The 23,026-nt window shown below is 35.2% G+C and overlaps 1 protein-coding gene and 1 non-coding gene across 8 annotated transcripts in view; one reads left to right on the top strand and one right to left on the bottom strand.

Annotated features, from left to right (window-relative positions):
* KRAS (KRAS proto-oncogene, GTPase) overlaps positions 1–21,595 on the top strand; it is a 27,376-nt gene extending 5,781 nt beyond the window's left edge. For 2 of the 7 annotated variants that reach the window (XM_068949828.1, XM_068949818.1), the window contains exons 3-6: positions 2,013–2,191; positions 4,626–4,785; positions 12,103–12,188; positions 18,032–21,595. In XM_068949828.1, coding sequence (XP_068805929.1) covers positions 2,013–2,191; positions 4,626–4,785; positions 12,103–12,188; positions 18,032–18,059 — 453 coding nt within the window. In that variant the 3' untranslated portion in view covers positions 18,060–21,595. Of the gene's footprint in view, positions 1–2,012; positions 2,192–4,625; positions 4,786–12,102; positions 12,227–12,269; positions 12,271–18,031 lie in introns of all 7 variants that reach the window. The other 5 variants (XM_068949792.1, XM_068949784.1, XM_068949800.1 and 2 more) reach the window with 3 other exon arrangements.
* LOC104154113 (uncharacterized) lies at positions 18,138–23,026 on the bottom strand. The gene is made up of 2 exons (XR_696381.2): positions 22,867–23,026; positions 18,138–18,352 (listed from the first exon to the last, which is right to left on the bottom strand). It is a non-coding gene; the product is annotated as an uncharacterized protein (transcript).

Genomic DNA, 23,026 nt, shown 5'->3' with positions numbered 1-23,026 from the left:
TGCTACATCTTTGCTACTACTGCTAACATGGTAGGCATGCTAAAGCTAGCACTTTTTGCAGGAAGAATCTTTTAAAAATTTTTCTTTGGTGCACATTACTTGAAGCTTTTGTTTAGAACTCTGTTGTGGGGAGTTTTTTTTTTTTTTTTTCCCCCTTTGAGATGATAAGATGTGAAGGAATAATACAGGCTTTTCAAGAAATGCTTTTCATATTTTCTAAAGTAGCAGCCGAACTGCAAGAGGAGAAAATGAACGCTTTTTTTCTTTTTAATAGGGCTAGTAAACTGCTAAAAGTTATACTAGTACTTCACTGTGAACTCTGATAAAGATAATCATAGGACATGGGAGATCCGCTGTTGAATTTATTAAGAGAGAATTGGAATAAAGATGTGTAGTGTGTGTTTTTTTCCCCTTTAAACAATGAGATAGAACATTAACCTTATTTTAAAACATATTGAAGCTTGTGTGTTTTGTCTCAGCTGTATCAATATTTAAACAATGCTAATATATTTCTAAAGTAGGTTTACTACTTTTTACTTGAACACTGAATTTGCACTTCAGCAAAATAAATATTTCCAAAATCATATGAGAGGTAAATTTTTATCTTAAATAGTCGATATTATTTTACTTGGTAGTGCGAGCAAAAGGAAAGAGAGATAGAGAGACTTCTAAAAATATTAATTCATGGAAAGTGCAAAGAAGTAGGTGTACAGTGCCTTAAAATGGGCACAAAGGAAGGAAGGTCACTTTGAATACATCTCATAGTTGGCTAGAATTGCAGCTTTGTTAACTCCCTTCCTAGTAGCTTAGGTTTGGTTTTGTATAGTATTAAAAAGATCCCGTTTACATAACAAGAACAGAAGCAATGTTATGTTAATCTCTAGTTAAAGGATCTGAAAGGCAATACCAAGATTTCTTCTTAACACTATTTCTTATAAGTACTGTTTATTGATAAAAATAGTTCATGGCATTACTCAGTGACAGAATTTTGAAGTTTATTGATGCGATTTTATTTGGAATATATAGACGCTTAGGGAAACGATAGTTTTGTATGGAAAAATAATGCTTTTTGTTTTATTGCTGAAATTCTGTGCTTAGAGAAGCCTAGCATCAAAAAGAGCTGTAAATATGCATTAAGATTGAGCTGCTTAGGATTGTGTACAGAACTCAGCTACTGGAATCACTGGCCTGAAAACTTTGAATTGATAATACTGAAATAATTTGTTCCTACATCTCTCTGAAACCATCAAGGCTTTTATCTGACTTACTCTGCACTTTGTGTTGGTGTCTGCCTTGCCTGAAAAGCTTGCCAATGTATAACCCTGAACTTAAAATATATCAACTAAGGTCTGATACTTTAATAATAAATATTATTATATGTACCTGCTTAAGCATAAAAAAATGGATTTCCTTTCTGAAACACTGAAGGCTTTTTACACCTCATTTCCATTTCAGTTATATGTTATTTTTGGAGATGTTGTCTTACTTGTGAATGTCTTCTATTATATTATTTTGTACAGTGCTGTGGCATGATGCTTTCTGAAACATCCATAGAACGAAGACGAAACTTTACTTTTTAAAACGTTTCAGTAAATTAAGTAAACTTAAAGCGAGTCAAACCTTTTAAAAGATCAGGACTATCTGTAACTATTACATTAACAGAGACAAAGGGAGAAATTTCTGATCTGTATCCAATTTGTACTTTTTCCCTTCTGAGCACAATAAAAGAAATCTCCCCTGTTTTTATATGATTTAAAAAAAGTAAGTGTTACCCATTGAAGATTCACAATTCAGATAAGAGTATGTCCTTCCACCTTTGGATTACAGTATAAGTGTAAATATGGGCCACTAATCTGTTTTATATTGTCGTTTGCCCATCTGTAAAATTGGATTTTAATGCTTAAGTGTTTTGAGTCATGCTCAATTAAGAGTGAACAACTTCAATATCTTCTAGGTGTTCAAAACCTTACTTGTTTGTGTTTAACCTAGGTATATATTTTTTCTTCTCTTAGGATTCCTACAGGAAGCAAGTAGTAATTGATGGAGAAACCTGCCTCTTGGATATTCTTGATACAGCAGGTCAAGAAGAATACAGTGCAATGAGAGACCAATATATGAGAACAGGGGAAGGCTTCCTGTGTGTATTTGCTATAAACAATACAAAGTCTTTTGAAGATATTCACCATTATAGGTGTGTATATTAAAAAAAATCTGCTAACTCTCAAATTAGGTGGATAGCTTTGTTTGCTTGCTGTTACACCAATTAATGAATTTATCTATCATGAAGTAGCATTTAAGGGGAAATTTGCAGATTATAAATATTCCAGGTTATTTTTGCCATTGTAGGTCTGTAATTATGGAAGACCCGAATATTTGCTATTTCATTCTGAGCTACGCAGCCAAAATATCCGAAAGCTTTTCTGCTAGAGTTATTTTGAGTTAGCATTGTTGCCTTCGTGGATACTATTAATATAGTAAAGACTTATCTAAAAGTAAACTCTGCTTATTCCATTAAAAAATAATTTGGAAAAATGTGTGTTAAGATGAAAAACCTTCTGCAGTTTAAATTATACAGAAAATAATGTAAATCATTAGCCTTTTTTTCCCGGGGGAGGGGAATATATCTGCAACACTAGAGTAACATGTGTGAGTACTGATGCCTAAGAAAGGGGGACATGCACCAAATTCTGAGCTCCACGTTGATTACTTAAAAACAAGCTATTACTAGGTTTGGTGTAGGTTTTTTCTTTTTTTCTTTTTTTTTTTTGTTGCTGCTGCTGTTGTTTTAGTTAGAAATTTCATCTCATGCTTTCTTGATATCAACGGTGGTAGTCTGGAATTAGAGAGAAGCAGTCTCTGGTGGCTGCATACCTGGTCATGTATTACTTAGTATGTTGATATTATATTGAATTCCACTTGGGAATTCTATTTGAAGCTAGTGTAAATCACACCAGAGATCATTTAGTTTAGTAGCTTTGGTTTAAGATTAGTCCCATACACATTATGTTAAGCAGTTTCTAATTAGGTATTTTAATCCTGTCAAATCTATGTTGCTCTTTGGAGAAATATTTTGGCATGAGTAACACCTACAAACCCAACATCTAATCATAACCTGAAGTAGCACGTCTTTGTTAAAGATAGAAATTACAATTCTTCACTTAAGGTGGGATTTCATGGCAGCATGAAGGATTTGGAAGTCAGGAGCTGCAACTGTCCGCATCGCATGGGTTTGTTCTCTCCTGTATTCCAGCAAAAGTCTGCTCATTTGATTGTGTAGCGTGCTGATTTGAGAAGCTAAACTGGCAGATGCCTAGCTACAAAAATAGTTTCCTGCTGGCTTATCTCCCTAAAGCAACTGTGCGATCAGGAAAGTGCTGTCGCAAATGAGGGGTGAGACTGCTGCATACCAACCCAGGGAGAGCTGCGTATTGAGAATGTGGGCACTTTCTTTCAAGTCTGTTTTTCTACCAAATTTAAATTGAGTTAGCAGCCTTTGTATAAAACTCATTATACATAAAATATACTTGAATGTATTGCTACCAGTGACTTCTTGATGAAAACAAAACAGCTAAGAGTTAGTACAATAGGGATGAGAAATCAAAAAGCCATTTCCGTTGCTCTTCTAAAAAAGTAACAAACTTCTGCTCCTCATCAAAACAATAACAAATATATTTCCTCTGGTTATAGAGGGAGAAGGGAAAAAGGTAGAATGTTGACATAGGGGAGCATAGAGGATTTATGTGGTATTTTTATTCTTAAAGTCTCATAAGGAGAGATGTAGTTAAAGTTCTTGTGAATAAGAAAGCCTGCCCAGTTTATTTCAGAGTTGAATGCTGCATTTTCTACTGTACGTTCACACACCTGTGGATGGCCTTGCAGACTGAAGATGAAGGTTTACGAATAAATAACTGAAAACAGTAACTATATTAACTAAAGAGCATACTTCTCTGTTATTTGAGAGAGCAAAAGAAATGAAGTTAGTGATTGTTAAAATTAAGATTCTTGACAAGTATATCGAACTAGTACTAGAAAGATGTTTCCTAACTGGTACTTGAAAGGACTCCCTTACCAAAATTTCTCGTTGTAGAGAACTAGACCAATGATCTTCAGACAAATTGCAAACTCTGGCTTTACATAGGGGAATTTTAAAATGCTGAATTAAAAAAAAAAGAAAAACAAACTAGATCAGACAAAAACAGAAAACAGGCATACGGCTTTTGGTAGTGTTTTATCTCAGAAAATAAATCGGTATTATGATTGAGTATGAGGCATCAGCAAAAAGATTTATATCTGAGCCTCTTTGGCTTGCTCTGGTGTTGGCCATTGTAAAAATGAAGATATTCTCATGTAATGACACCAGAATCTAAGGCAGTTTAGCCTTGTTGATAGATACACTTACTGCAGAATGCCAACTTCTTTTTTTTAGATAAAATGTTACATCTGATGGCGACAGGACCTGTCACTTTCATTTTTTTTGGAGGCTTCTAATAGCCTAAGTGCAGTAAGTTAACATTGAATAAAGAATGATGTTAGAATGTCTTAATTTCATTTTGTTTCATTACCTTAAAATCTACTCTATAAACTACTAATACCGGTTAAGTAAAGTCTGTCTTTTCTTTCTTTAGGGAACAAATAAAAAGAGTTAAAGACTCTGAAGATGTCCCAATGGTGCTAGTAGGAAACAAATGTGATTTGCCTTCCAGAACAGTAGATACAAAACAAGCTCAGGATTTAGCAAGAAGTTATGGAATTCCTTTCATTGAAACATCAGCAAAGACAAGACAGGTAAAGCTCAAAACATAACTAGATGCAAAAGTAGAACTCTCTCCTGAATGCTCATAATGTTAGATCATTCTAGATGTTGACAACTGCTTGGTCATACTAGTGAATATATTTCTCCAGAGGAGAATTTCTTGTGATGTCTTGTTTTTCTGTCAACTGACTGATAATTGGTACCTGTGCATTAATGGGTGATTTGCTTCAGTTGCTCAAACTCAAAGAATAAGACTTTGGCTGCTGTTACTCTCCACTGTCTGACAGTTGAATTCTTGACATTATGGTAGGTTTTAATAGATTAAAAAGCATCTCTACTGAAAGAGGTGAAATGCTTTCTTTTCTTCAGCAAGAGGATTAAGTAGTCAAGCAACCAGTTTCTTCTATTTGAAGTCTTTTCCTTAATAACAAAAGGAATGCTTTTTTTCTTCAGCACTGAGTTAACATTAGTGGGACATGCTTGATGCACCTTTTTATAGCTAAGCAATTGATTTTAAGTCTTTTTTTGAAATTACAGGATTAATTGCTCTTAGAAACTGACACTCTTTTAAGTCTTTAGCATGCACACTGGCTTATTGTATCCCACTGGCATTGGTCAAAGAGGCAAATGCTGGGGCCATTTCAGTGCTTCTGACATGGTTTCTTGGGATGAAGATGCACATAGTGGTAAATCTGTGTATTCAGGAAAAGATACAAATGTAGATGAAACTGGTTCTGTACTTCTGGAAGAAAATGTTCTCTTTGTAAAATGCTCATTTCTTTAAAATAGTAAGAAATAGATGAGGCCTGAGTGGCTGAATATCTCATACTCTGTGCATGGTAAGTGTTACATGCAAGTTATGAATCAGGAAGTGGGCATAGCAGAAAAAGGCACATAAGGACAGAATACTGAAATTTGAGTAATGCCATGTAACTGCTGAATACCTTCAGCTATGTCACTTGGGAGAATTTCTCAGTAAATAGTACACATAATATTTACGGATATAAGAAATGAATATTTTATTAGTGCAAATTTGCTACATGCACCAAGTTCCTGACAAGTTGAAACCCGAGGAACTGATTAGAACAACTTTACCAAGGAATCAAAGGAATTCTAACTTGTAGGCATAAGAGAGCCTGTAAACCTGTGTCAGATAGGATCAGAAAACTTTCAGAATCATGTTAACTTCAATGGTTGAGAAAAAAACTAGGCCACAGGACTTTTCTGAAGACTGTGGAATGTAAATGGACTGGATAATTAGTGTTCTTGTTTGGAAGGTCCTGTATTTGTATGTGTCGTTGGGACTTCAGGATAAAAACAGAAGACTGTTGAAATTAGATTTGGAGTTGGAAATGTGAGTTCTGTAGTAACAGTTAGATTTTACTTTGTTTAGCCTGTTATAGAAAGTGTCTGGCTTTGTTGAGGAAATGTTCCTTTTGTATAGCTGTTTTTAATGAAAGTATGTTGATACAATAGTGTATTTTCAAAGGAGATCTTTTTTCCTTGTACCTGTATTTTAACTCCTACAAACATCCCCACCATGACTAGCCTAATACAAAATTGCATGCTCAAAAATCACCACTCCTCTTCAGTATTATAATCTTCGTTTGCCTCAAGTGATCCTTTTAAGAGAGGTCATAACTCCAGTATAAGCTTTTTCAACTTCTCTCCAGATGTGACTCTCTGAGAGCTATGGCAGAGGTTTGTACTTGCTTCAGAAGACAATGAATTAGTCATATATGAACTGATCCGTCTCTCTCTATATTTTTAATCTGTAATGTATTTCTGGAGGTGCCAGTTGAAATATTATAGAGGGGATCTGACTGCTGGCTTTTGTTTCTGTTTTCAAAGCTAAGCCTTAATATCCACCTGCAGATAAGGAGCTATGTGGATTGTAAAATAAAGGACAATACCTACTATAGTCTCTTTTGAGAATGTCAGCTTCTGAAAGCTGAACCATTAGAAATGTTTGCTGATTCTTTCACAGTACTGTTGAGGTATATGTTGGTTTATGAAACTGCTTCATATGATGCTGTGTTAATAAAATACTGTTGAAAAGACAAAGGAATTGGATATAGAACCTGATCTTTAATTATAGCAATATTATCTAAATATTGTTGTGTGTGTAATTTCAGTAACACTGACGTGTATGAAAACATATGCATTCATACCTTCTCCCAAAGTAACTTTGTTAATTGGGAGAGTCAAACCATTTTGTGGGCTGGATGTAGCCCACAGACTATACTTATACAAGGCAGAAATCAGTGTATGGTTTAAAGAAAACTTCCTGGCCCTCTTTGATTATATGAAGAACTTGTAAGTATGAAAAATGTAGGTGGTGGTCTGATAAATTCTGGAGTCTGCAGAGGGCCTGACATTAAATATTCAGAAATAGGAACCCTCTTTCTCCTTCCTGCCTACACCTGCTATCACACTGGCACATCAGCATTAATGCCCTGTTAAAGACACTTTGGCATCCCTGTTATCTTAGTACTGTATTCCTGTTCTCCCTTCCTTTCGCTGGAGCTCAGAAACAGTTAATCAGAAAGTTTCCTGGGGAAGGAGATAGATAAAATAGAGAAGCAAAAGGGTTGTCTACCTATTCTTTCTGGATCGCTAGGACTTTTTGTTTTAAATGACAGCGTTATGTGCTCATGCAAAAATCTTGTATCAGTTCCAACTAATTTAGTATTTATTTAAGATTGTTTAAAAAAACTGATAAGGTCAAAACACAAGGTCAAAAATATACAAGGTCAAAAAAAAGTAAAAGGGGAAAACTCTGAAAATGAAGTGTAGCACAAGTGAGTCTATCTGTATTTATGCGGTTCTGAGTGGCAATAAGGAAGTAAATTTTAATGCAAGAAAGTCATGTCTTAACCCAAATCCTCATGCAATTTTTTTTTCTTGTACAAATCATTGCATCCCTAAGCAAAACATTAGCTTAGTAGACCCTATGGCTTAGGTATAAGGCTACAGAGTATAATTTTTAAAATTAGACTACTGACTGAAATGAATATAATATTAATATTTTTCATAAATTACTTTACTGTTTATAACTATATGGCATGTTGCATCACTTTTACTCAGCCTTTCACAATCCTTATTCAGACTGAAGCCTAAATGTGTTTTGACTATGGAATTTGTTTTTGCTGGGGTATTCTCTAATGTGTCTCAACTGTCCTGTTAGTATTGAAATCAAAGGAAAAGCAGATGTGCAGGAATCTTAAATTTTAAGAATAGTAATGGATTTCCCAGAGCTTTAGGGGTCACTGTTGAGAATATATACTTAAACACACTTTTAAAAAGTCTATAATGAAGAAGTTGACCTAAATTTCAGGGACGTCATTAAAAAAGCATTATGCTTATTTCTGCTGTCTGTACAATTGGTTAGGCCCTGAACTTGTGATGAGAATAAGTTGAAAATCACTGCTTGTCCTGATTAAGTAACTGGTGCACTATTTATAGGATTTTATTCCTACATCTTGATTATGATTTAGGATATGAATAACTGATAATTTAAACAATTTTCTTGAGCCAACTTGCTATTTTTTAGGGCTTTGTTTCACATCTGCTTAATGATATCTAATGTGTTTCACGCTAAGTCATTTTTATTGCAGATCATGCATACAGCTTTGTCTTAAGGTTGCCTGATGCTTTCCATTTCCAAACCTTGCTTTCCATTATAAATAACTTTGACAGGCGTTGCAATGTGTGCTGAGGTTTCTCATGTTAGTTGTTTGGTGGAAGGCAGAACTTTTCCAAAAAAGTTAAGTTCTTCCCAAGGACAAGGCTACAGGAAAAAATATTGTTTTGATAATGTTGAAACAAAACTCTGACATCCAGCTTGTGTAATGAATGATTCTAGAATCCTGAGGAAAACAATTTCGTTATTTATGTAACATAAAGATAAATATCTGCAGCAAAAAAAAAAAAAAATACATATGCACAGCAGGAGTGAGCACCAAGCTTTAATTCTGGAACTTCCCGAGTGCTTACTTTGTAACTTTAATCATGATTTTGTGTAATATATAAGATGAACTTACTGGTATTTGGTATTTAACCTTCATAGGATAATAACATGATCAGCTTTTTAAAAAAAAAAAAAAAAAAACACCACTACTGAAGGCTTCTTATAGGCTAGGTTGCAGTAAATGTTACACCTGTTTTTCAGACAGCAAAAAAAAAAAAAGAGACTTAAGCTAAATGTTACTGGAGCTAGTAGATTTTGCAAGTTTGTTTCCTTGGTATGCCCCTTCTGTTGTCCACACTAACTTTACCATTTCAAACAGTGACATATTCAGTGTTTTTATGCAAGTGAGTAGCATTCTTTTTCCTCATGTCCACATGAATAATTTTGATTTTTATCTAATAGTTGGTTTGGGGAGACTGACTCTTAAAAAGATTGTAGTGGTGGACAGAAGACTTTGAAGATGTTAAGGCTAACTTTCGTTAGTTTCTTTTAAGCACTATTTACAGAAGCAGAACATGTGAAAATTCCTGTTTATACTTTGGTCTGTATTGAAATAGTTTTCCTTTGTAAACAGTCAAATTAATGCTTGGCTGTCTCCTAGAAATCAAATAACCTTAAAAACATTGCCCCAACGTCATAGGTTCTTCGGACTTTGAAAGTAGAAGAGTAGTTTAGATTTTGAAGTTTTTAATAGCTGACAAAGGATGTTTTTACTTTCCAGTTCTGACAACTAAAAACTGGTTGATCCTATTTTAGATAATTGAATCAAGCTTGTAGAGGGGAAAAAACACTGAGAACTCTTAAAAAGAAATTGGTATTGAAATGACTTACTAAATATATAAGACTACTGTACCTGGCTATTTAAAAATGTCACCTTGTTCTAACAAACTTAGCAAATGTATCTTTTTGTACAGAATTTTTTTCAAAATTTCTTTCAACAGAGTTCATAAGACTTACGTTCTTGGTGGTGGCAGTAGTAGCAACTTTTTCCCCCTGTGTTTGTCTCTCTTGCTTGTGCTCTCTCTGCATTGCTAAAACAAATCACAGCTCCTATTGGTGATGGGGAAGTTGGCAATAAACTTTGAATGAAGAATTGTTATCTAATTACTTATGTGAAAACTCTGTAATCAAATTATGCATCTCTACTGCAGAACAGTAGATTTGCAAATAAGTTGATTCTTGTATAGCCTGTGCTTCGGCACGTAGTAGCTGATCAATGTTTACTCTCCTCTCTCTAGGAATAAGTTTCCTTGCCACGCAGGAAAACATGAAAGTATGAGCTTTACTTCTTTTTAACTGCCTCCAGTGCATTTTGCAAGCCATCAGACCTGAAATGTAAGAAGACTTATCACCTCACGCTACATCCTCAGAAGGCATATTTTATATAACAGAGAAATACAACCCAAGAAATAAAATCTAACTCATTTAATCTTTGGGATCAAATGGCTGTAGTTCAGAGGAACCCTTTGACAAAGAGGGATGTGTCAAGAATGAGTCTTAAACATGATAGCCTATGGCACAGATCAAGTAAAATGTCCTAGTAACTAAACCAGTAAATGTTAGCTATTTCTGTTGTTAGGTTAATAAGATGAAGACAAATTTTAGAGATAATTTATAGAAAATATGCCAAAAAGAAGCCCAGATTGTGCATTTGGGTAATATAAAAGTTGTGAGGCTTACACAGTCATACTCTTTTCCTTGATCTCCAGTCTACTCCCCTTTTATTTCCAAATAATGAGTTTGTGTTAAACTAACACCCCGGTTTTGGATCTGACTGGGGAGACAGGTAATGAGCTTAACAGGAAGGCAAGGAAGAGATTTGCTAGCTCCTTCAAAAGCTGCCTGCAAACCATTTTGCATCACGCTACAAGTGCACCCCCACAGATTTATCTGATTTTTTTTCCCCGAGTGTATGCATGGATGTGATCAGTTTAAAACAACTTAAAGCTTATGCTGTACCTCTTTGTCTTATATTTTTGTAAACATATGTTCTGTCTTCATCCATTTTTTTCTTTTAACGCTTAAGGTATATTATCTCCAAGTGGCCTAAACACACAGCTGCAAAAAGGGAAGGTGTGAGACCAGAGAGAGTAAAGAATATAGCTTTGTTTCAGACCAGGAATACTTGGAGAGCTCTCCTTAACAGGAGAAAAATCTGAGTTGCAGAACTTCACAGACTGTTTGCACTTATTAGGTATTGTTAAGGGACCCTAGATTGAGTCTGGCCCAGAGAGAATAGGTTGGGTACCTTGTACGTTGATATGGACCAAGCTCTAGACCGTGATCAATAATGAACTTGTTGCTTTTTCTACTTGTAAAAGTAACTTATGTAATTACATAATGTAATGGAGTATAATTACTTTTGAAAGTTACTCTGAAATATATTACACTGGAGAGGTTTTTTTAAAAATACTTTGCAATGAATCAAATATTCTTTCTCCTTTTTAAAACTAGTTGGAATAGCGTTTACTCTTTAAATAGCTTAAAAATATATTGTCCCAAGTGTAGTATTATTATTAGAAGCGTATATTTCTTGGTTACTTCTTATGAAATTACCTGATACAGACTCTTTTTTATACTTTAAGTTTGTTATTTAGATTTTACAAAGGAGGCACACCTTGCTAATTTAAAAAATGGAACATAGAAAAGCTTACTTTTCTTTGCCTGACCAAACAGTAACAGGGTCTCAGTTTGGCTAAGAGGTGAAAACAGGTGGCTAATTGTAGGTGTTTGTATGTACCCATAGTTGGCAATCTAGTAACGTGTAGCGCCTGCAAAATTCATTCATGCCTTTAAAAAAAAAGTGTGAAAAGATTCAGAAATACAAGCTGTGTTATTTTCAGCAAGTCTAAGTGTTAACTTGCACAGAAGGAAAAAAAAAAAGGAGGGCCTGAAGTGTAGATATTCACAGAAATTGGTCATCCATAACTTTTTTGGGTGTCTCAGTTGCTTGCATTAAGTAATTATCAAGCAACAAATGTGCAAGCCCAGCATCACTAAATATTTAACCGAGAAGAAGAAGAAGAAGCATTTGCTTGACAAAATTGAGTACTGGAATAAACCTCAAACTTCACCTTAAATACAAGACTGAATTTATGTAAGAAAGAAATGTCACCAGCTGAGAAGGCAGGTTCTGTAGCTTATTCCCTGACATTTTAAAGAGTTTTCTTCCAATTTTTTGAATTGTTCTAACCGACAGGATCTTTTATCTCTGGACTCAATATGAACACGGCCTTTCTCTTGACCACAAGGAGATCCATAGAGTTCTCTCAAGTAAAGCTCATAATTTCAGTGTTTCTCTTTTCCCTTGCCATGGGTGTCCCAGTACATCACAATTGTTACTGAAGCAGTTTTTAAGGAGTTGTGTTTTACAATGCAGAGAGTGGAGGATGCTTTTTATACATTGGTGCGAGAGATTCGACAGTACAGAGTGAAAAAAATCAGCAAAGAAGAAAAGACTCCAGGGTGCGTGAAAATTAAAAAATGCCTTATAATGTAACAGGGTAAGTTTTGTAATATAACAGTGTAAGTTTTGTAATTTAATAGGGTAAGTTTTACAAATCATTTGCCAAATAAAGCTGATTGACAGTGTCTTGCAAATCAGATATTTTATGGTTAATTGATTACATAATTAAAAATATAAAACCAATCAGATTTCTGCATACCAGTCCTGAATAACTATTTATAACAAACACTTAAGTAATATAGTAATACAGATCTGCTTTGTTTTATTGCTTTTTGACAAATAGATTAACAGGAGGTCTGTACCACGTATCAAGTTCTACTTCTGTGAATAGAGCTCTAAGATGGAAAAGTTTCATGCAGATGTATTGCAGATACTATTGAAGTCCAGCAGAATAGTTAATATCTGGATAACAGCTGGAATATAGGATTTCTTAATTATCAAGCTCCTCTTCATGCTGTGTCACTCCCCTAACGTTTCACTGCATCATTTCTAGATGTACGTTAGAGTTCTCTTCCTCTCTCTCTCTTGCTCTCTCTCTTTTTCTTTTTGTCAGTGGCAATACCATGAGTGAAGGGGTTTATTTTTGGAAGGGTTTCTTTTTTAAATGAGGCTTTGTGAAGAAGAAAAAAGCAACAGTAAAATTACAAAAAGTATGACAGCCAGACAGTCGCAAATATAAGTATCAATGTATTCCAGTCAAAAAATAAAAGAGAGGAAGAGAGAGAAGAAATGAAGAAACTGGGATATGTAAGTGCTAAGCCAAGTCACTTCCGATGCTTTTTGAAACAAGCCATCAAAATAGCTCCTTGCATATATTACTACCCCATTAATTTTTTACTTCTGATTGCAGTAGTGCAGAAAATGGCTTGTTATTCTCTATATACCTGTCAAGGAGGAGGATGATCTGGGATTTCCCACTGCCAAAAAAAACCCCTAAAACTGTTTGCTTTTTAAGATTTTTTTTTTTTCTTACTCACTTTAAAACATCTTGCAGAAAGGTAGCAGATTTTAGCTTGTATCCTAAAGAGACTGTATCACAGCTGTAGGAATATTTCATTAGTAAGGGAGTTCTAGCCCTCTTTCAGGTGGGGGGGGGAGGGAGGAGAGGAGATATTTTATTTCTTTTCAATTTTTGCTAGATCTGTTCCGGCTCACTATATTCTCAGTTTCAGTTATGCGTGAGTGCTCCGAGATAACTCTTTAGATTTTTTGCTTAAAAGATACACTTTGCGATGGTGTCTGGTATTAAAGCTTTCCTTTGCAGGAAACTGGAAGCTTCAGTTAGGAAGCTCCCAACAATGTTCTATCCAGATACTTTTTTTTCCCTCAAGTTGTCTTAAAACAAAAGCAGCAGCAGCTTGGCAAGATCCCTTTTGATTAGAGTAATATGAATTTAATTGCATAAGCCTATTTCCTGTATGCTTCTGAAAACTGACTTTGCCATTTCTTGCTGTCTCACTTGACCTGATTAACGCAGCCACGATGTGCAGTATCTTTTCTTTCTGTGTGACAGTGTTTGTGTTGCTACCGTTTTTTTCCCGTGTTAATGGTTTGATCTTGTTCTTTGGGCCTTTCTTCCTATGGGGAAAGCATGTTGCTTTGCCTTCTATCTCCTAGACCAATTCTGATAGTGGGGAGTGAAGGTAGCATTCATTTGTATACCTCAAAGCAGGCTGAAGATTTTCTTTCTGTCCTACTAGGAGTTTAAAGGTCCTGCATTCTGTCTGCTTTTCCTTCCTGTGGACATGTCTGGAAGGAGGAGAATGGCATGGTGGGAATGTAGTTTTCTTTATTTTTTGTTGGAAATATTTTTTCAATAACCCAGCGAAGATACGCGCTCTCTCAACCTGCTTCCTGGAGAAGTATTACTTTCTCTCTTAGGGAGTTCAGGGAGATAGTTTCTTTTTCCATACCTATTCAGAAAACAGTCTTGGATATAAGCCTCTAGAATTTCATGGGTGTCTGCTCAGGACAAAAAACACTTGTCTTCATGCAGAAGTGAATGCTGCATAAATACTTTCAAGGTATAAATAGGAGGTTAAGTTGGAGAAAGCATATTCAAAAATTCTTGTGCTATAGCAGTAGTTTGATAACGATTCTAGTGGCATAAGAAATCCAGCTTTTAAAAGAATCTGGCTTGTCTTACTTTCCATTCAGTAAGAAGATATGTATACTAGGTGAGTCTAATGTATAGCAGAGGAACTAAAAAGAGCAACAGCTAAACATGCAAGGTCTTTTATCTGATATTTGACACTTCAAAAATACTCATTATTATTGTTTGATTGTCCGTCCCCCCCCCCCCCCCCCTTGTCGGGGGTAATCACATTCGAAGGTTCAAAGTGTTTTGCTATTTCTCAGAATATTCAGTTTATCTTCTTGCTGCTGATGGGATGCTTTTTTAGTTATGTTATCCTTTTACAAGGTAGCTGAAAACTTTGGCTACTCAGACTACCATTAACTGCTGATGCTTTCCAAGAGGTTAACTCCTTTTACTGTTATGTTGTAAAGGAGAAAGTACTGAACACACTTTGCTCATTTTATCATTTCCAAACAGCAAGAAAAAATTTAAAAAACAAAATATATAAATTACTAAAACTCAGTGTAGAACTCTGAAAGGATCCTTTTCTGGAAAGCGTTAAACTTTTTATATAAAAATATATCCTGTATGGAAAAGCTAAGGCATAAATTAGGCATCTAGATAAAGGAAGTCAGACTGAGCTGTGTTATTATTAAATGGTTTGAATTATGGGAGCTTATTAATATCTAGGTTCATGGTTAAAACTAATTTTATGATTCTTTCAGTAGAACTGCAGAGGGTTACGAACGCTTCTGTTCCTCAGGAACAGACACACACATTTAAAAAAAAAAAAAAAAAAACCCTCTTATTTAAGGGTTTATTTGGGTCTAGGGTCCTTAGGAATTCCCAATTCTTTATGAATTTATGGTTTCTTATTGATAGAATCAGATTAGTTGCCAAGTCTCATATATGCTTGTAACCATGCAATCAGATACCCAGGCTTCTATATAGTCATGCAATGACAGAAGAACTACAATCCCTCAAAGAAAAATTGTAGCGGGGGAGGCTGTTCATTGTTGAATCAACAGCATCAGAGTTGTTCAGATTTTTCCGTTCCCTCTGTGTTCCTTAGTTGCCTTTCAGAAAGACTGCTGCCCAGAGCAAGCCCTATCCTCTAGGCAGCAACCGGCTCTCAACTACTGTCTTTCAGAGCAAATGCACCTTTATTGAGGTGCTGAGCACGTGCAGTGAATTTTGAGTTTCCAATCCTGAGTCTCGATGTAAAGCACATGTTCAGCACATCTGATGCTTTCCAAAAGCTTGTGCACAATATCTCCATTATTACAGAGAAGAAGGACAGCTGCATGCAGTCCCTTGTTACTGAAAAGTAACTGGAAAGGTTGACTGCCTTTGATCATTATGTATTGAAGGCCTATAGGGAGCTTCTGTAAACAAAGTATCTTTTCCATTCAACTCCACTACCCCGTTCTAATTTCATTTTTAAGATTTAATCCACTTAATGAAAAGTGAAAGAAGATCTCAGTTTATTTTGAACTCTCCAGTCCTAATTTATAAATATTCTAAGCCTAGTTTTGTATGTCTTGTCATATTGTTCATTACCTAGGTTAAAGAGAAATTATGGCAGTAAATACATAATTCCATCATTTTAAAGGCTTGATCTACAAATGTGAAAATGCAAAGATGAAAACTAAATCATTCCCTAGTATTTTGCAACACACACTGTATTCATTTGTTATCGTACCTTTGTAGGTACAACAAAAGATTTCAGTTTTTATTGTGAAGTCATATTTGTTTAAAGGCCCATCATGTTCTCTGAATATAACTTTGTAAAAGTTATTTTCTCTGTATTTATTTTAAAACACATTTAATGAGGGAGGAATACTTGTTTGAACACTTTAATTGCAATTTTTCAGTGTATCTCATTTGAAAATGCTGCTGAAAGCCGTGACTGTCCTTATAATGAATAGTTTTCTAACTCATCTTATTAATGATTAGTGTGAAGTACTGCAAGGTAGTTTTATAAGGAAAGAAGTACTGAAAGGTAGTTTTGTAAGGAAATGTGAGCAGTCTTGTGGAAGAATATTTTGCAGTTTGGTTTTTTTTTTTTTTTAAACCATTCTTGCATTCTAAGAATGACACTGCTCTTCTCCACGCTGTGACTGATTCCTAATGCTTCACTCCTAGTTGGCTGTCTTGAGATGAGTACTGCAGCAGGTGCACTTTAAACCGTCACTGTTTCTAGATGGATCATTTCCCTGTGTAAACATTGTTGCATGTTTACTTTATGAATTAATGCTGAAGTTATAGGTAAAATACATTAGCTCTCTGAAAAATACTACAAAGTATTTCTAACTCAAAGGCTCGTGGTTGACATGACCTTTCTCAGAACCAAGAGTACTCTTCCATGAGGCATGCTACATCAGTTTTATTTTGACTAATAATATTTTAAAATATAGAAAAGCTTATTTGCAAGTGTATTTTGTATATTATGAAACCTTCCAAAAATGTGGTATTAACACTGGGAGGTAACATAGACTGCTAAAGACGTCAATCAAACATCAATTATTTGTAAACTTGTTTATGAAATTGGAATGTGAAAATTTTTAATGAGGTTACGTTATACTGGCAGGACTACTTACTTTCTAGGGATAACTAACACCTCACTGTTGTTCAGGCTTTCAGTGTTAAGTTTCATCACCATTTGGTGTTTGACTGCAATAGTAATTAATTAATTTAGGTGATTTTTTTTTTATTATTGTTGTTTTTGTGCCTTTTTTCAGAGCTTAATTCTACAGTGGTGCGTTAAAATTATACCTCTATTTCTGATGCATACAAAAGACAATATAAGGAGAAAGGCAGTGAAGAGTAAAGGACCTCTTTCATCTCTAGCCAAATTAATTGTGTGGTTTTTGTTTTTATCTGTCTGTTCTCAAGCTATTAAATGTAAAGTGCTCACTGACAATATACATACAGTTTTCCTCCCCGAGTGAAAACTACTTACGTGCGGTTTTGTTTCTGTAGTGCAACCACTGGAACTGTGGAGTTTTAAGTAACTGTAGATTATACATATCATAGGTAATATGCTCCATATTTCTCTGATTATAAAAGTTGACTAGAATGATTTATCAAATGCTAATTTATCATCGCAGTACAAATTGATCAGCTTGATTTGCTCATGCAGAGATTTACAACACTCTGGTGTAATTACTACATCAGTGTACGTGAGAAATGAGCTGAATAGGTACGTTTATCATAACTATCTCTTTACTAATGAATTCTTGCTACACAAATATTTGTATTTTTTTTAAAAGCTCTATATAGATTAATATGGCATAAAAAAAGCTAACTAATGAACTTTGTTCTGAAATCCAGTATTAGTAGTACGCATACTTGTAATCTAAATGTGTGGTATCTGTACTTCTCTAGTTTGAAACACATGCCCTCTTCTAAATGGAGGAGGGCCCAGTACACTAGATTGCCTTCCTTACTACATTATTAATGGCATTGGATGTATGGGGTTATCTGTGGTCAACCCAAAAGCAATAAGTCACCCGGAGGCTGCTTTAAGCCCAATAGCTGAGAAAGAGGGCAGGCAGGTGCCCTTCTCAGAAAACAGGGCCCTCAGAGGGGATGTTACAAAGGCAGCACGGAGCAGACAGTATAAATGGTCCTGGCCGGCAGCAAAACAGACGGCTAGTTGAACACACTTCACCTGATGAGGTCAGGAAAAAACAGACTTTACCCTAGTTGGCACGTAGGTCTTGTGAGTGTGATCTCAATATGTTTATGTACATTTCTTTTCAGGGTGTTGATGATGCCTTCTACACATTAGTTCGAGAAATCAGAAAACACAAAGAGAAGATGAGCAAAGATGGTAAAAAGAAGAAAAAGAAGACAAAGACAAAGTGTATAATTATGTAAATACAATTTATCCTTATTCTTAAGACGTACTTAAGTAATTTTTGTACATTACACTAAATTATTAGCATTTGTTTTAGCATTACTTTACTTTCTGCTTCATGATCCTGTTAGCTTTACCTGAATGCTTGTTTTAAATGACAGTGGAAACTTCATTCCTCTTAAGTGCCAGTATTCTTTGAGTGTTGGTTCTTGAACTAGCAATGCCTGTGAAAAATACAAAAACAAAACAAAAACCTGAGAACTCTCTTAGGACTCTTTGGTGCATGCACAGTTGCTAACTTCCTATTTTCTTACCAGTTGTGAACTTGTGTGCAAACAAAACAATGAAATAATGCTCTATACATTCTAATATTCCCTTTAATATTTTTAGTTTTTAAATCTGGTTGGGAAAATGGACTAGTTAGCAAAAGAGATTCAGACTTTCAGACTTTCTTATTTCAGACTTTCTTTCATTTTAGACTGACTGCAATATAGAGAGACCAGAAGCCTTTATAGTCTTCCTGTAGTTTTTGCTTCTAGGCATCTAGTCTTGTAGCATTTCAGATCAACTTTAATGAATGTAAAGATATAACTTTCACAGAAAAATTTTCACTGCAATTTGTCACAGTCACTCCTTAAATACTATATTTTTTCTATAAAAAAAAAAAGAAAAATTAAAAAAAGACAATAATGCACATCTGGCAATGGAAAAAGTAAAAGTCCTAATTAGGTTGATTTGCTATTGTTAATGCATTGCTTTAAGACTTTCACTAACGTTTTGTGTCTGAAGACCATAGTGAAATCCTGGCTCTCCTGAACCCCAGTGGCAAACCTTCAAGTAGTTTAGGAGGTACAGGATTTCACCCTTAGTATCTCTAAGAAATACTAGAACGCCTTAACAGATAAGTTAATTCAAATGCTTAGTTTAATTCATACATGGATCCAGAATTTATCATAAGAACTAAATCAGAGAATTACTAAACTATATAGCTTAGTAAAACCGTTCTTCCTCCCCTTCCCCCTCCCCGCAAGGGTGGCATAATATTTTTCCAGATGCCCATTTTGTGTAAAACAGGAGGAATCTTATAGTAGCCTCAAATCAGTGAATGAATGAGCTTGAATTTAGCTGCTTCATGCAATTAATTTGGAAATCCACTATGCCATAAAAATGGTGTGGAATTTGCACAAACGTTCAGCGCAGATCATGGTTTCCAGAGTCAATGCTTGTGTGTTGTTTGTGAAATACTAGTTTTGTTGCACAGATTAAATAGTTGGTGAGTGGCATTCCAGTGTCTAGAGTGTCATGAAGCTAGACCAAGATCTTAATGTTGTCTTTCTCTGTATTTTTTTTCTTGTGTCTTTTTTTTTCCTGATTGGAATTAATGCAGAATTTTTGCAGCTTTCATTTTTGGTACTGCAGTAGTCTAGTTACTCTGCACCAAAAGAAGGGGCAGTGTTACCAGTTCCTGTTGTCTTACTGTAAATGCTGCAGTGTGTGATTGTTTTAGTTAGGGCCTCGGTTCCTGAAGGTACACTTTTTATTAGCACCTAGCTCAGATAGGTGCAGAGTAAAATTTGAAAATGTGACTCTGGTGTAGCCTGAAAGATAAAACACAAGAAGTTGAAGTAGCCATAGTTCAGGACACTGGACTGTGGTAAATCCTTAGTTTGGAATAAGGAGTAGCAGTAATGCCCTAATCTAAGCTATACCTTAACCTTTGCATCAAAATTATGGTCTGAGTTTTACACAGTAGAATTTTCATATACCAGTGTAACTTAGACCATTTATGTGATGTCAAAGGTGCAACTGCATAAGAAAAGAAGTTTTGCTTCTACAGAAAAAAACAGCAGTGACTCTCTCTTAGAGAGCTGCAAAGCTGGCAGGGGAAGTAATAAGTATGCTCTCTGGATTGCTGCATGTTCTTTTAATTTCATTGTGGCAGGCAGAAGTTAACAAATGAAGGCCTTCTCCTGCTCTTCTCCACCTCCCAAAAGTCCCCACCAAACCCTCTTACAGCTTCGATGTGAAAGATACTCTTAAGATTACAAAATATTCTGAAAGATGGTGATAGGGAGAACCTAACATGGTATTGTAAAGATCAGTAAGGAATAGGAATAAATTCTTAATGTCATAAAATATTTTACAACTTCTAAGGCTAAAACATTTGGGAGATAGTTGGTTATTTGCATATTTTAGACACTTTCTTGATTGTATGTGAAGAACGTAGCAGAAGTGGATAGTATGCCTTGAACAAACAAAAGAAATCCTAAGATTTGTGATTTTTTGGTAACTGCGTCACACTGCATGTAAAATTAGGGCCAGTCTGAAAGTTCTTATGCTAATTTAATTAAACTTTTAAGAAAAACAAATTTAGTTGAAATGTTTTGATCATCAAATGTAGATGAATATAGCTCTAATGTAAAGCTATATATAAAACACATTTTTATCAGTAAACGTGATACGTAGCTACCAATCTAATTAAATTAGTACAAAATCTATTTAGATTAGCTTTTATTGACTGTCAGGAATTACACATCCTTGCCACTGTTGTGCAGTTTTGTCTTAATATTTGTAGAGATTTGGTGAAGCATGTTGGATTGCAGCTTGCACAAGTTGATTTCATAATTATTCTGTCTTTCCTTACTTGAAATGCTTTTAAAGAACATACATGGATGCTATCTTTTCTGATAGTAATTACTAAATGAACATGTGAATCACGTACCACACTAATACATTAAATTGCCATGTGTCAGGGAGTAACACCTTCTTACAGTAGCTTTATGTAACCCTGGTAACCAAACAACTTTGTCATTGTTTTTCTCAAAACTGAAGTTTAATTCTCTTGACCAGTTTCATTGCCCTAAAATTTTTGCTAACTTAAGCTCTGCAGTATAAAATTTGTTACAATTACAGGATTTCTGTAATGGGTTAATATATATAATTTTCCACTCTTATCTATATGATGAAGCAATACAATTATTACCTTCAAAGACCATCAAACCATAAACAAATCACTTTGTGTGAAGTTTACATAAAGCTACATAGATGGTAAATCTTTCCTAACATTTCTTTATTCCACTGTCTTGTGTTTTCATGTTGAAAATACTTCTGCTTTTTCCTCTTGAGTGCCAACTTCTTACTAGAACAATTTCTTAATGTAATATGTTTACCTGGAATGTATTTTAACTATTTTTGTATAGTGTAAACTGAAACATGCACATTTTGTACATTGTGCTTTATCTGATGTGGAACATATGCAGTGTGATCCAGTTTTTCCATCATTTGGTTGCGTGACCTAGGAATGTTGGTCATACCAGACGTTAAGTTAAAAAAAGACCACTGTTCGTTTTAAAATTTTTAATGTTTTTTAGGAGTATGTGCTGTGAGGTGATCTGGAATTTGTCATTTTTTTTGTCAAACTGTACTGCTCCTATTTATTGTAATGTAATAAAAAATAGTTATTGTGAGTTTCTGTTCCTGTTTGCTTTTCTCTCCAAGAAGCTCAGTGCTCATCTCTGGAATGGAATATTCCATGAATTGCATGTGTTTGGCAATTGTTCTCAGTTTATTTCTTGCACTTCTTATTGCCAGCTGTTGTCTTTGCCCACTGGTCTTGCCTTCCTCTTAGAGGGGTTGCAGCATTTTGACAAAATGCTTTGTAATTCTCCACTTCTAGTCTGTGCTATCTGCATTCTGCACTCTGCTATGAGCAGAGCCTGGCTTCAGGCAAGGTTGCACCTCACATTCACAGGTGCTTGCTGCTACCACAGCCTTTCCTGAAGTAAGGGACTAACAGCTCCTATTCATGCCCCAGCAACCTTGTTTTCATTAGTCTAACAGAAGACTTGATTTGAACTTGTCTACACGTTAAAATAGTCTGAAAACCTATTTTGCATTCATTCCCGAGCTGTGCATTAGTTTTCTTTGCTCAGGTGCCTTCCATAAGCTTACAGAAAATACAAGATGCTCTTTAGTACTCACTGTGTCCTCACAGAAACATGTATGAAATTGGTACTTCTCTATTGTTACACTTTGGCTTTTTTCTTTTCAATCTGTTTCCCTCAGGATAATCCTTTCTCAGTTACTGAGAAGGGTGAGTTAAGTTGTGCGTACAGAAGTATACATTCATTCAGAACAGGGTTAAACTGTAGCATAGTGGAGAGGAGTTAATAAGCTCACTTGATGTGGAAGGACTGTTTCAGATCAGTGTGGTACTAGAAACTAAAGCACATATTTCATCTCAAGGTAGCTTACTATCTAATTTGCCTTAATTTTTTTTGGATATTATTCTGGAATTTTTGCTATTGCCAGCAGTTCTACTGGGTTGATTGCTTACCGATATTTCAAAGGTTATTTCTGTTCTACCTCCACTGTCACTTAGTTCTATGGGGAGAGAGAAAAAAAATAGTATGTACAGAATATTGGATACAGCACAAGTTTGTGCTAGTGGAGCCACAGCTGTCAAAGAGTTAGCCGTGGAGCTAACGGCCACAGTCAAAGTTCTCCTTGCCCAGGGGAGAGGATCATGTTTTATATTTCTGCTGCAGTAGTTATGTGACATCGGAAATCAGGAGTAGCAGGAATTGCCTTTAGGGTCTAAGTCTGCAAGACGTTACTGCTTTAATTCATCATCTTCCTGATCCTGCAGGGTCCTTTTAATACCGTAAGACAGTGCCTCGGCCAGCCTGCCAAGGTGACTCATATTAAGCAGTTGTAGTCAAAATCTTTAAGAACTTACTTTACTTTTGAGAAAGTGCTCACTTGTAGAAAAGGAACATTAAACGTGGAAGACTTTCAAAACTAGATTAATCTTCTAAGTAAGAGAAGTGTAGCAACTCGAATCATCATTAAAACATACAGCTCTTCAGGTACATATAATTTCCTGTTCAGCATCTACA

Source organism: Struthio camelus, chromosome 1, assembly GCF_040807025.1.
Source record: "Struthio camelus isolate bStrCam1 chromosome 1, bStrCam1.hap1, whole genome shotgun sequence".
Taxonomy (NCBI): domain Eukaryota; kingdom Metazoa; phylum Chordata; class Aves; order Struthioniformes; family Struthionidae; genus Struthio; species Struthio camelus.
Note: the sequence above shows the minus strand (reverse complement) of the source record. Positions and strands in the feature narration are given on the sequence as shown.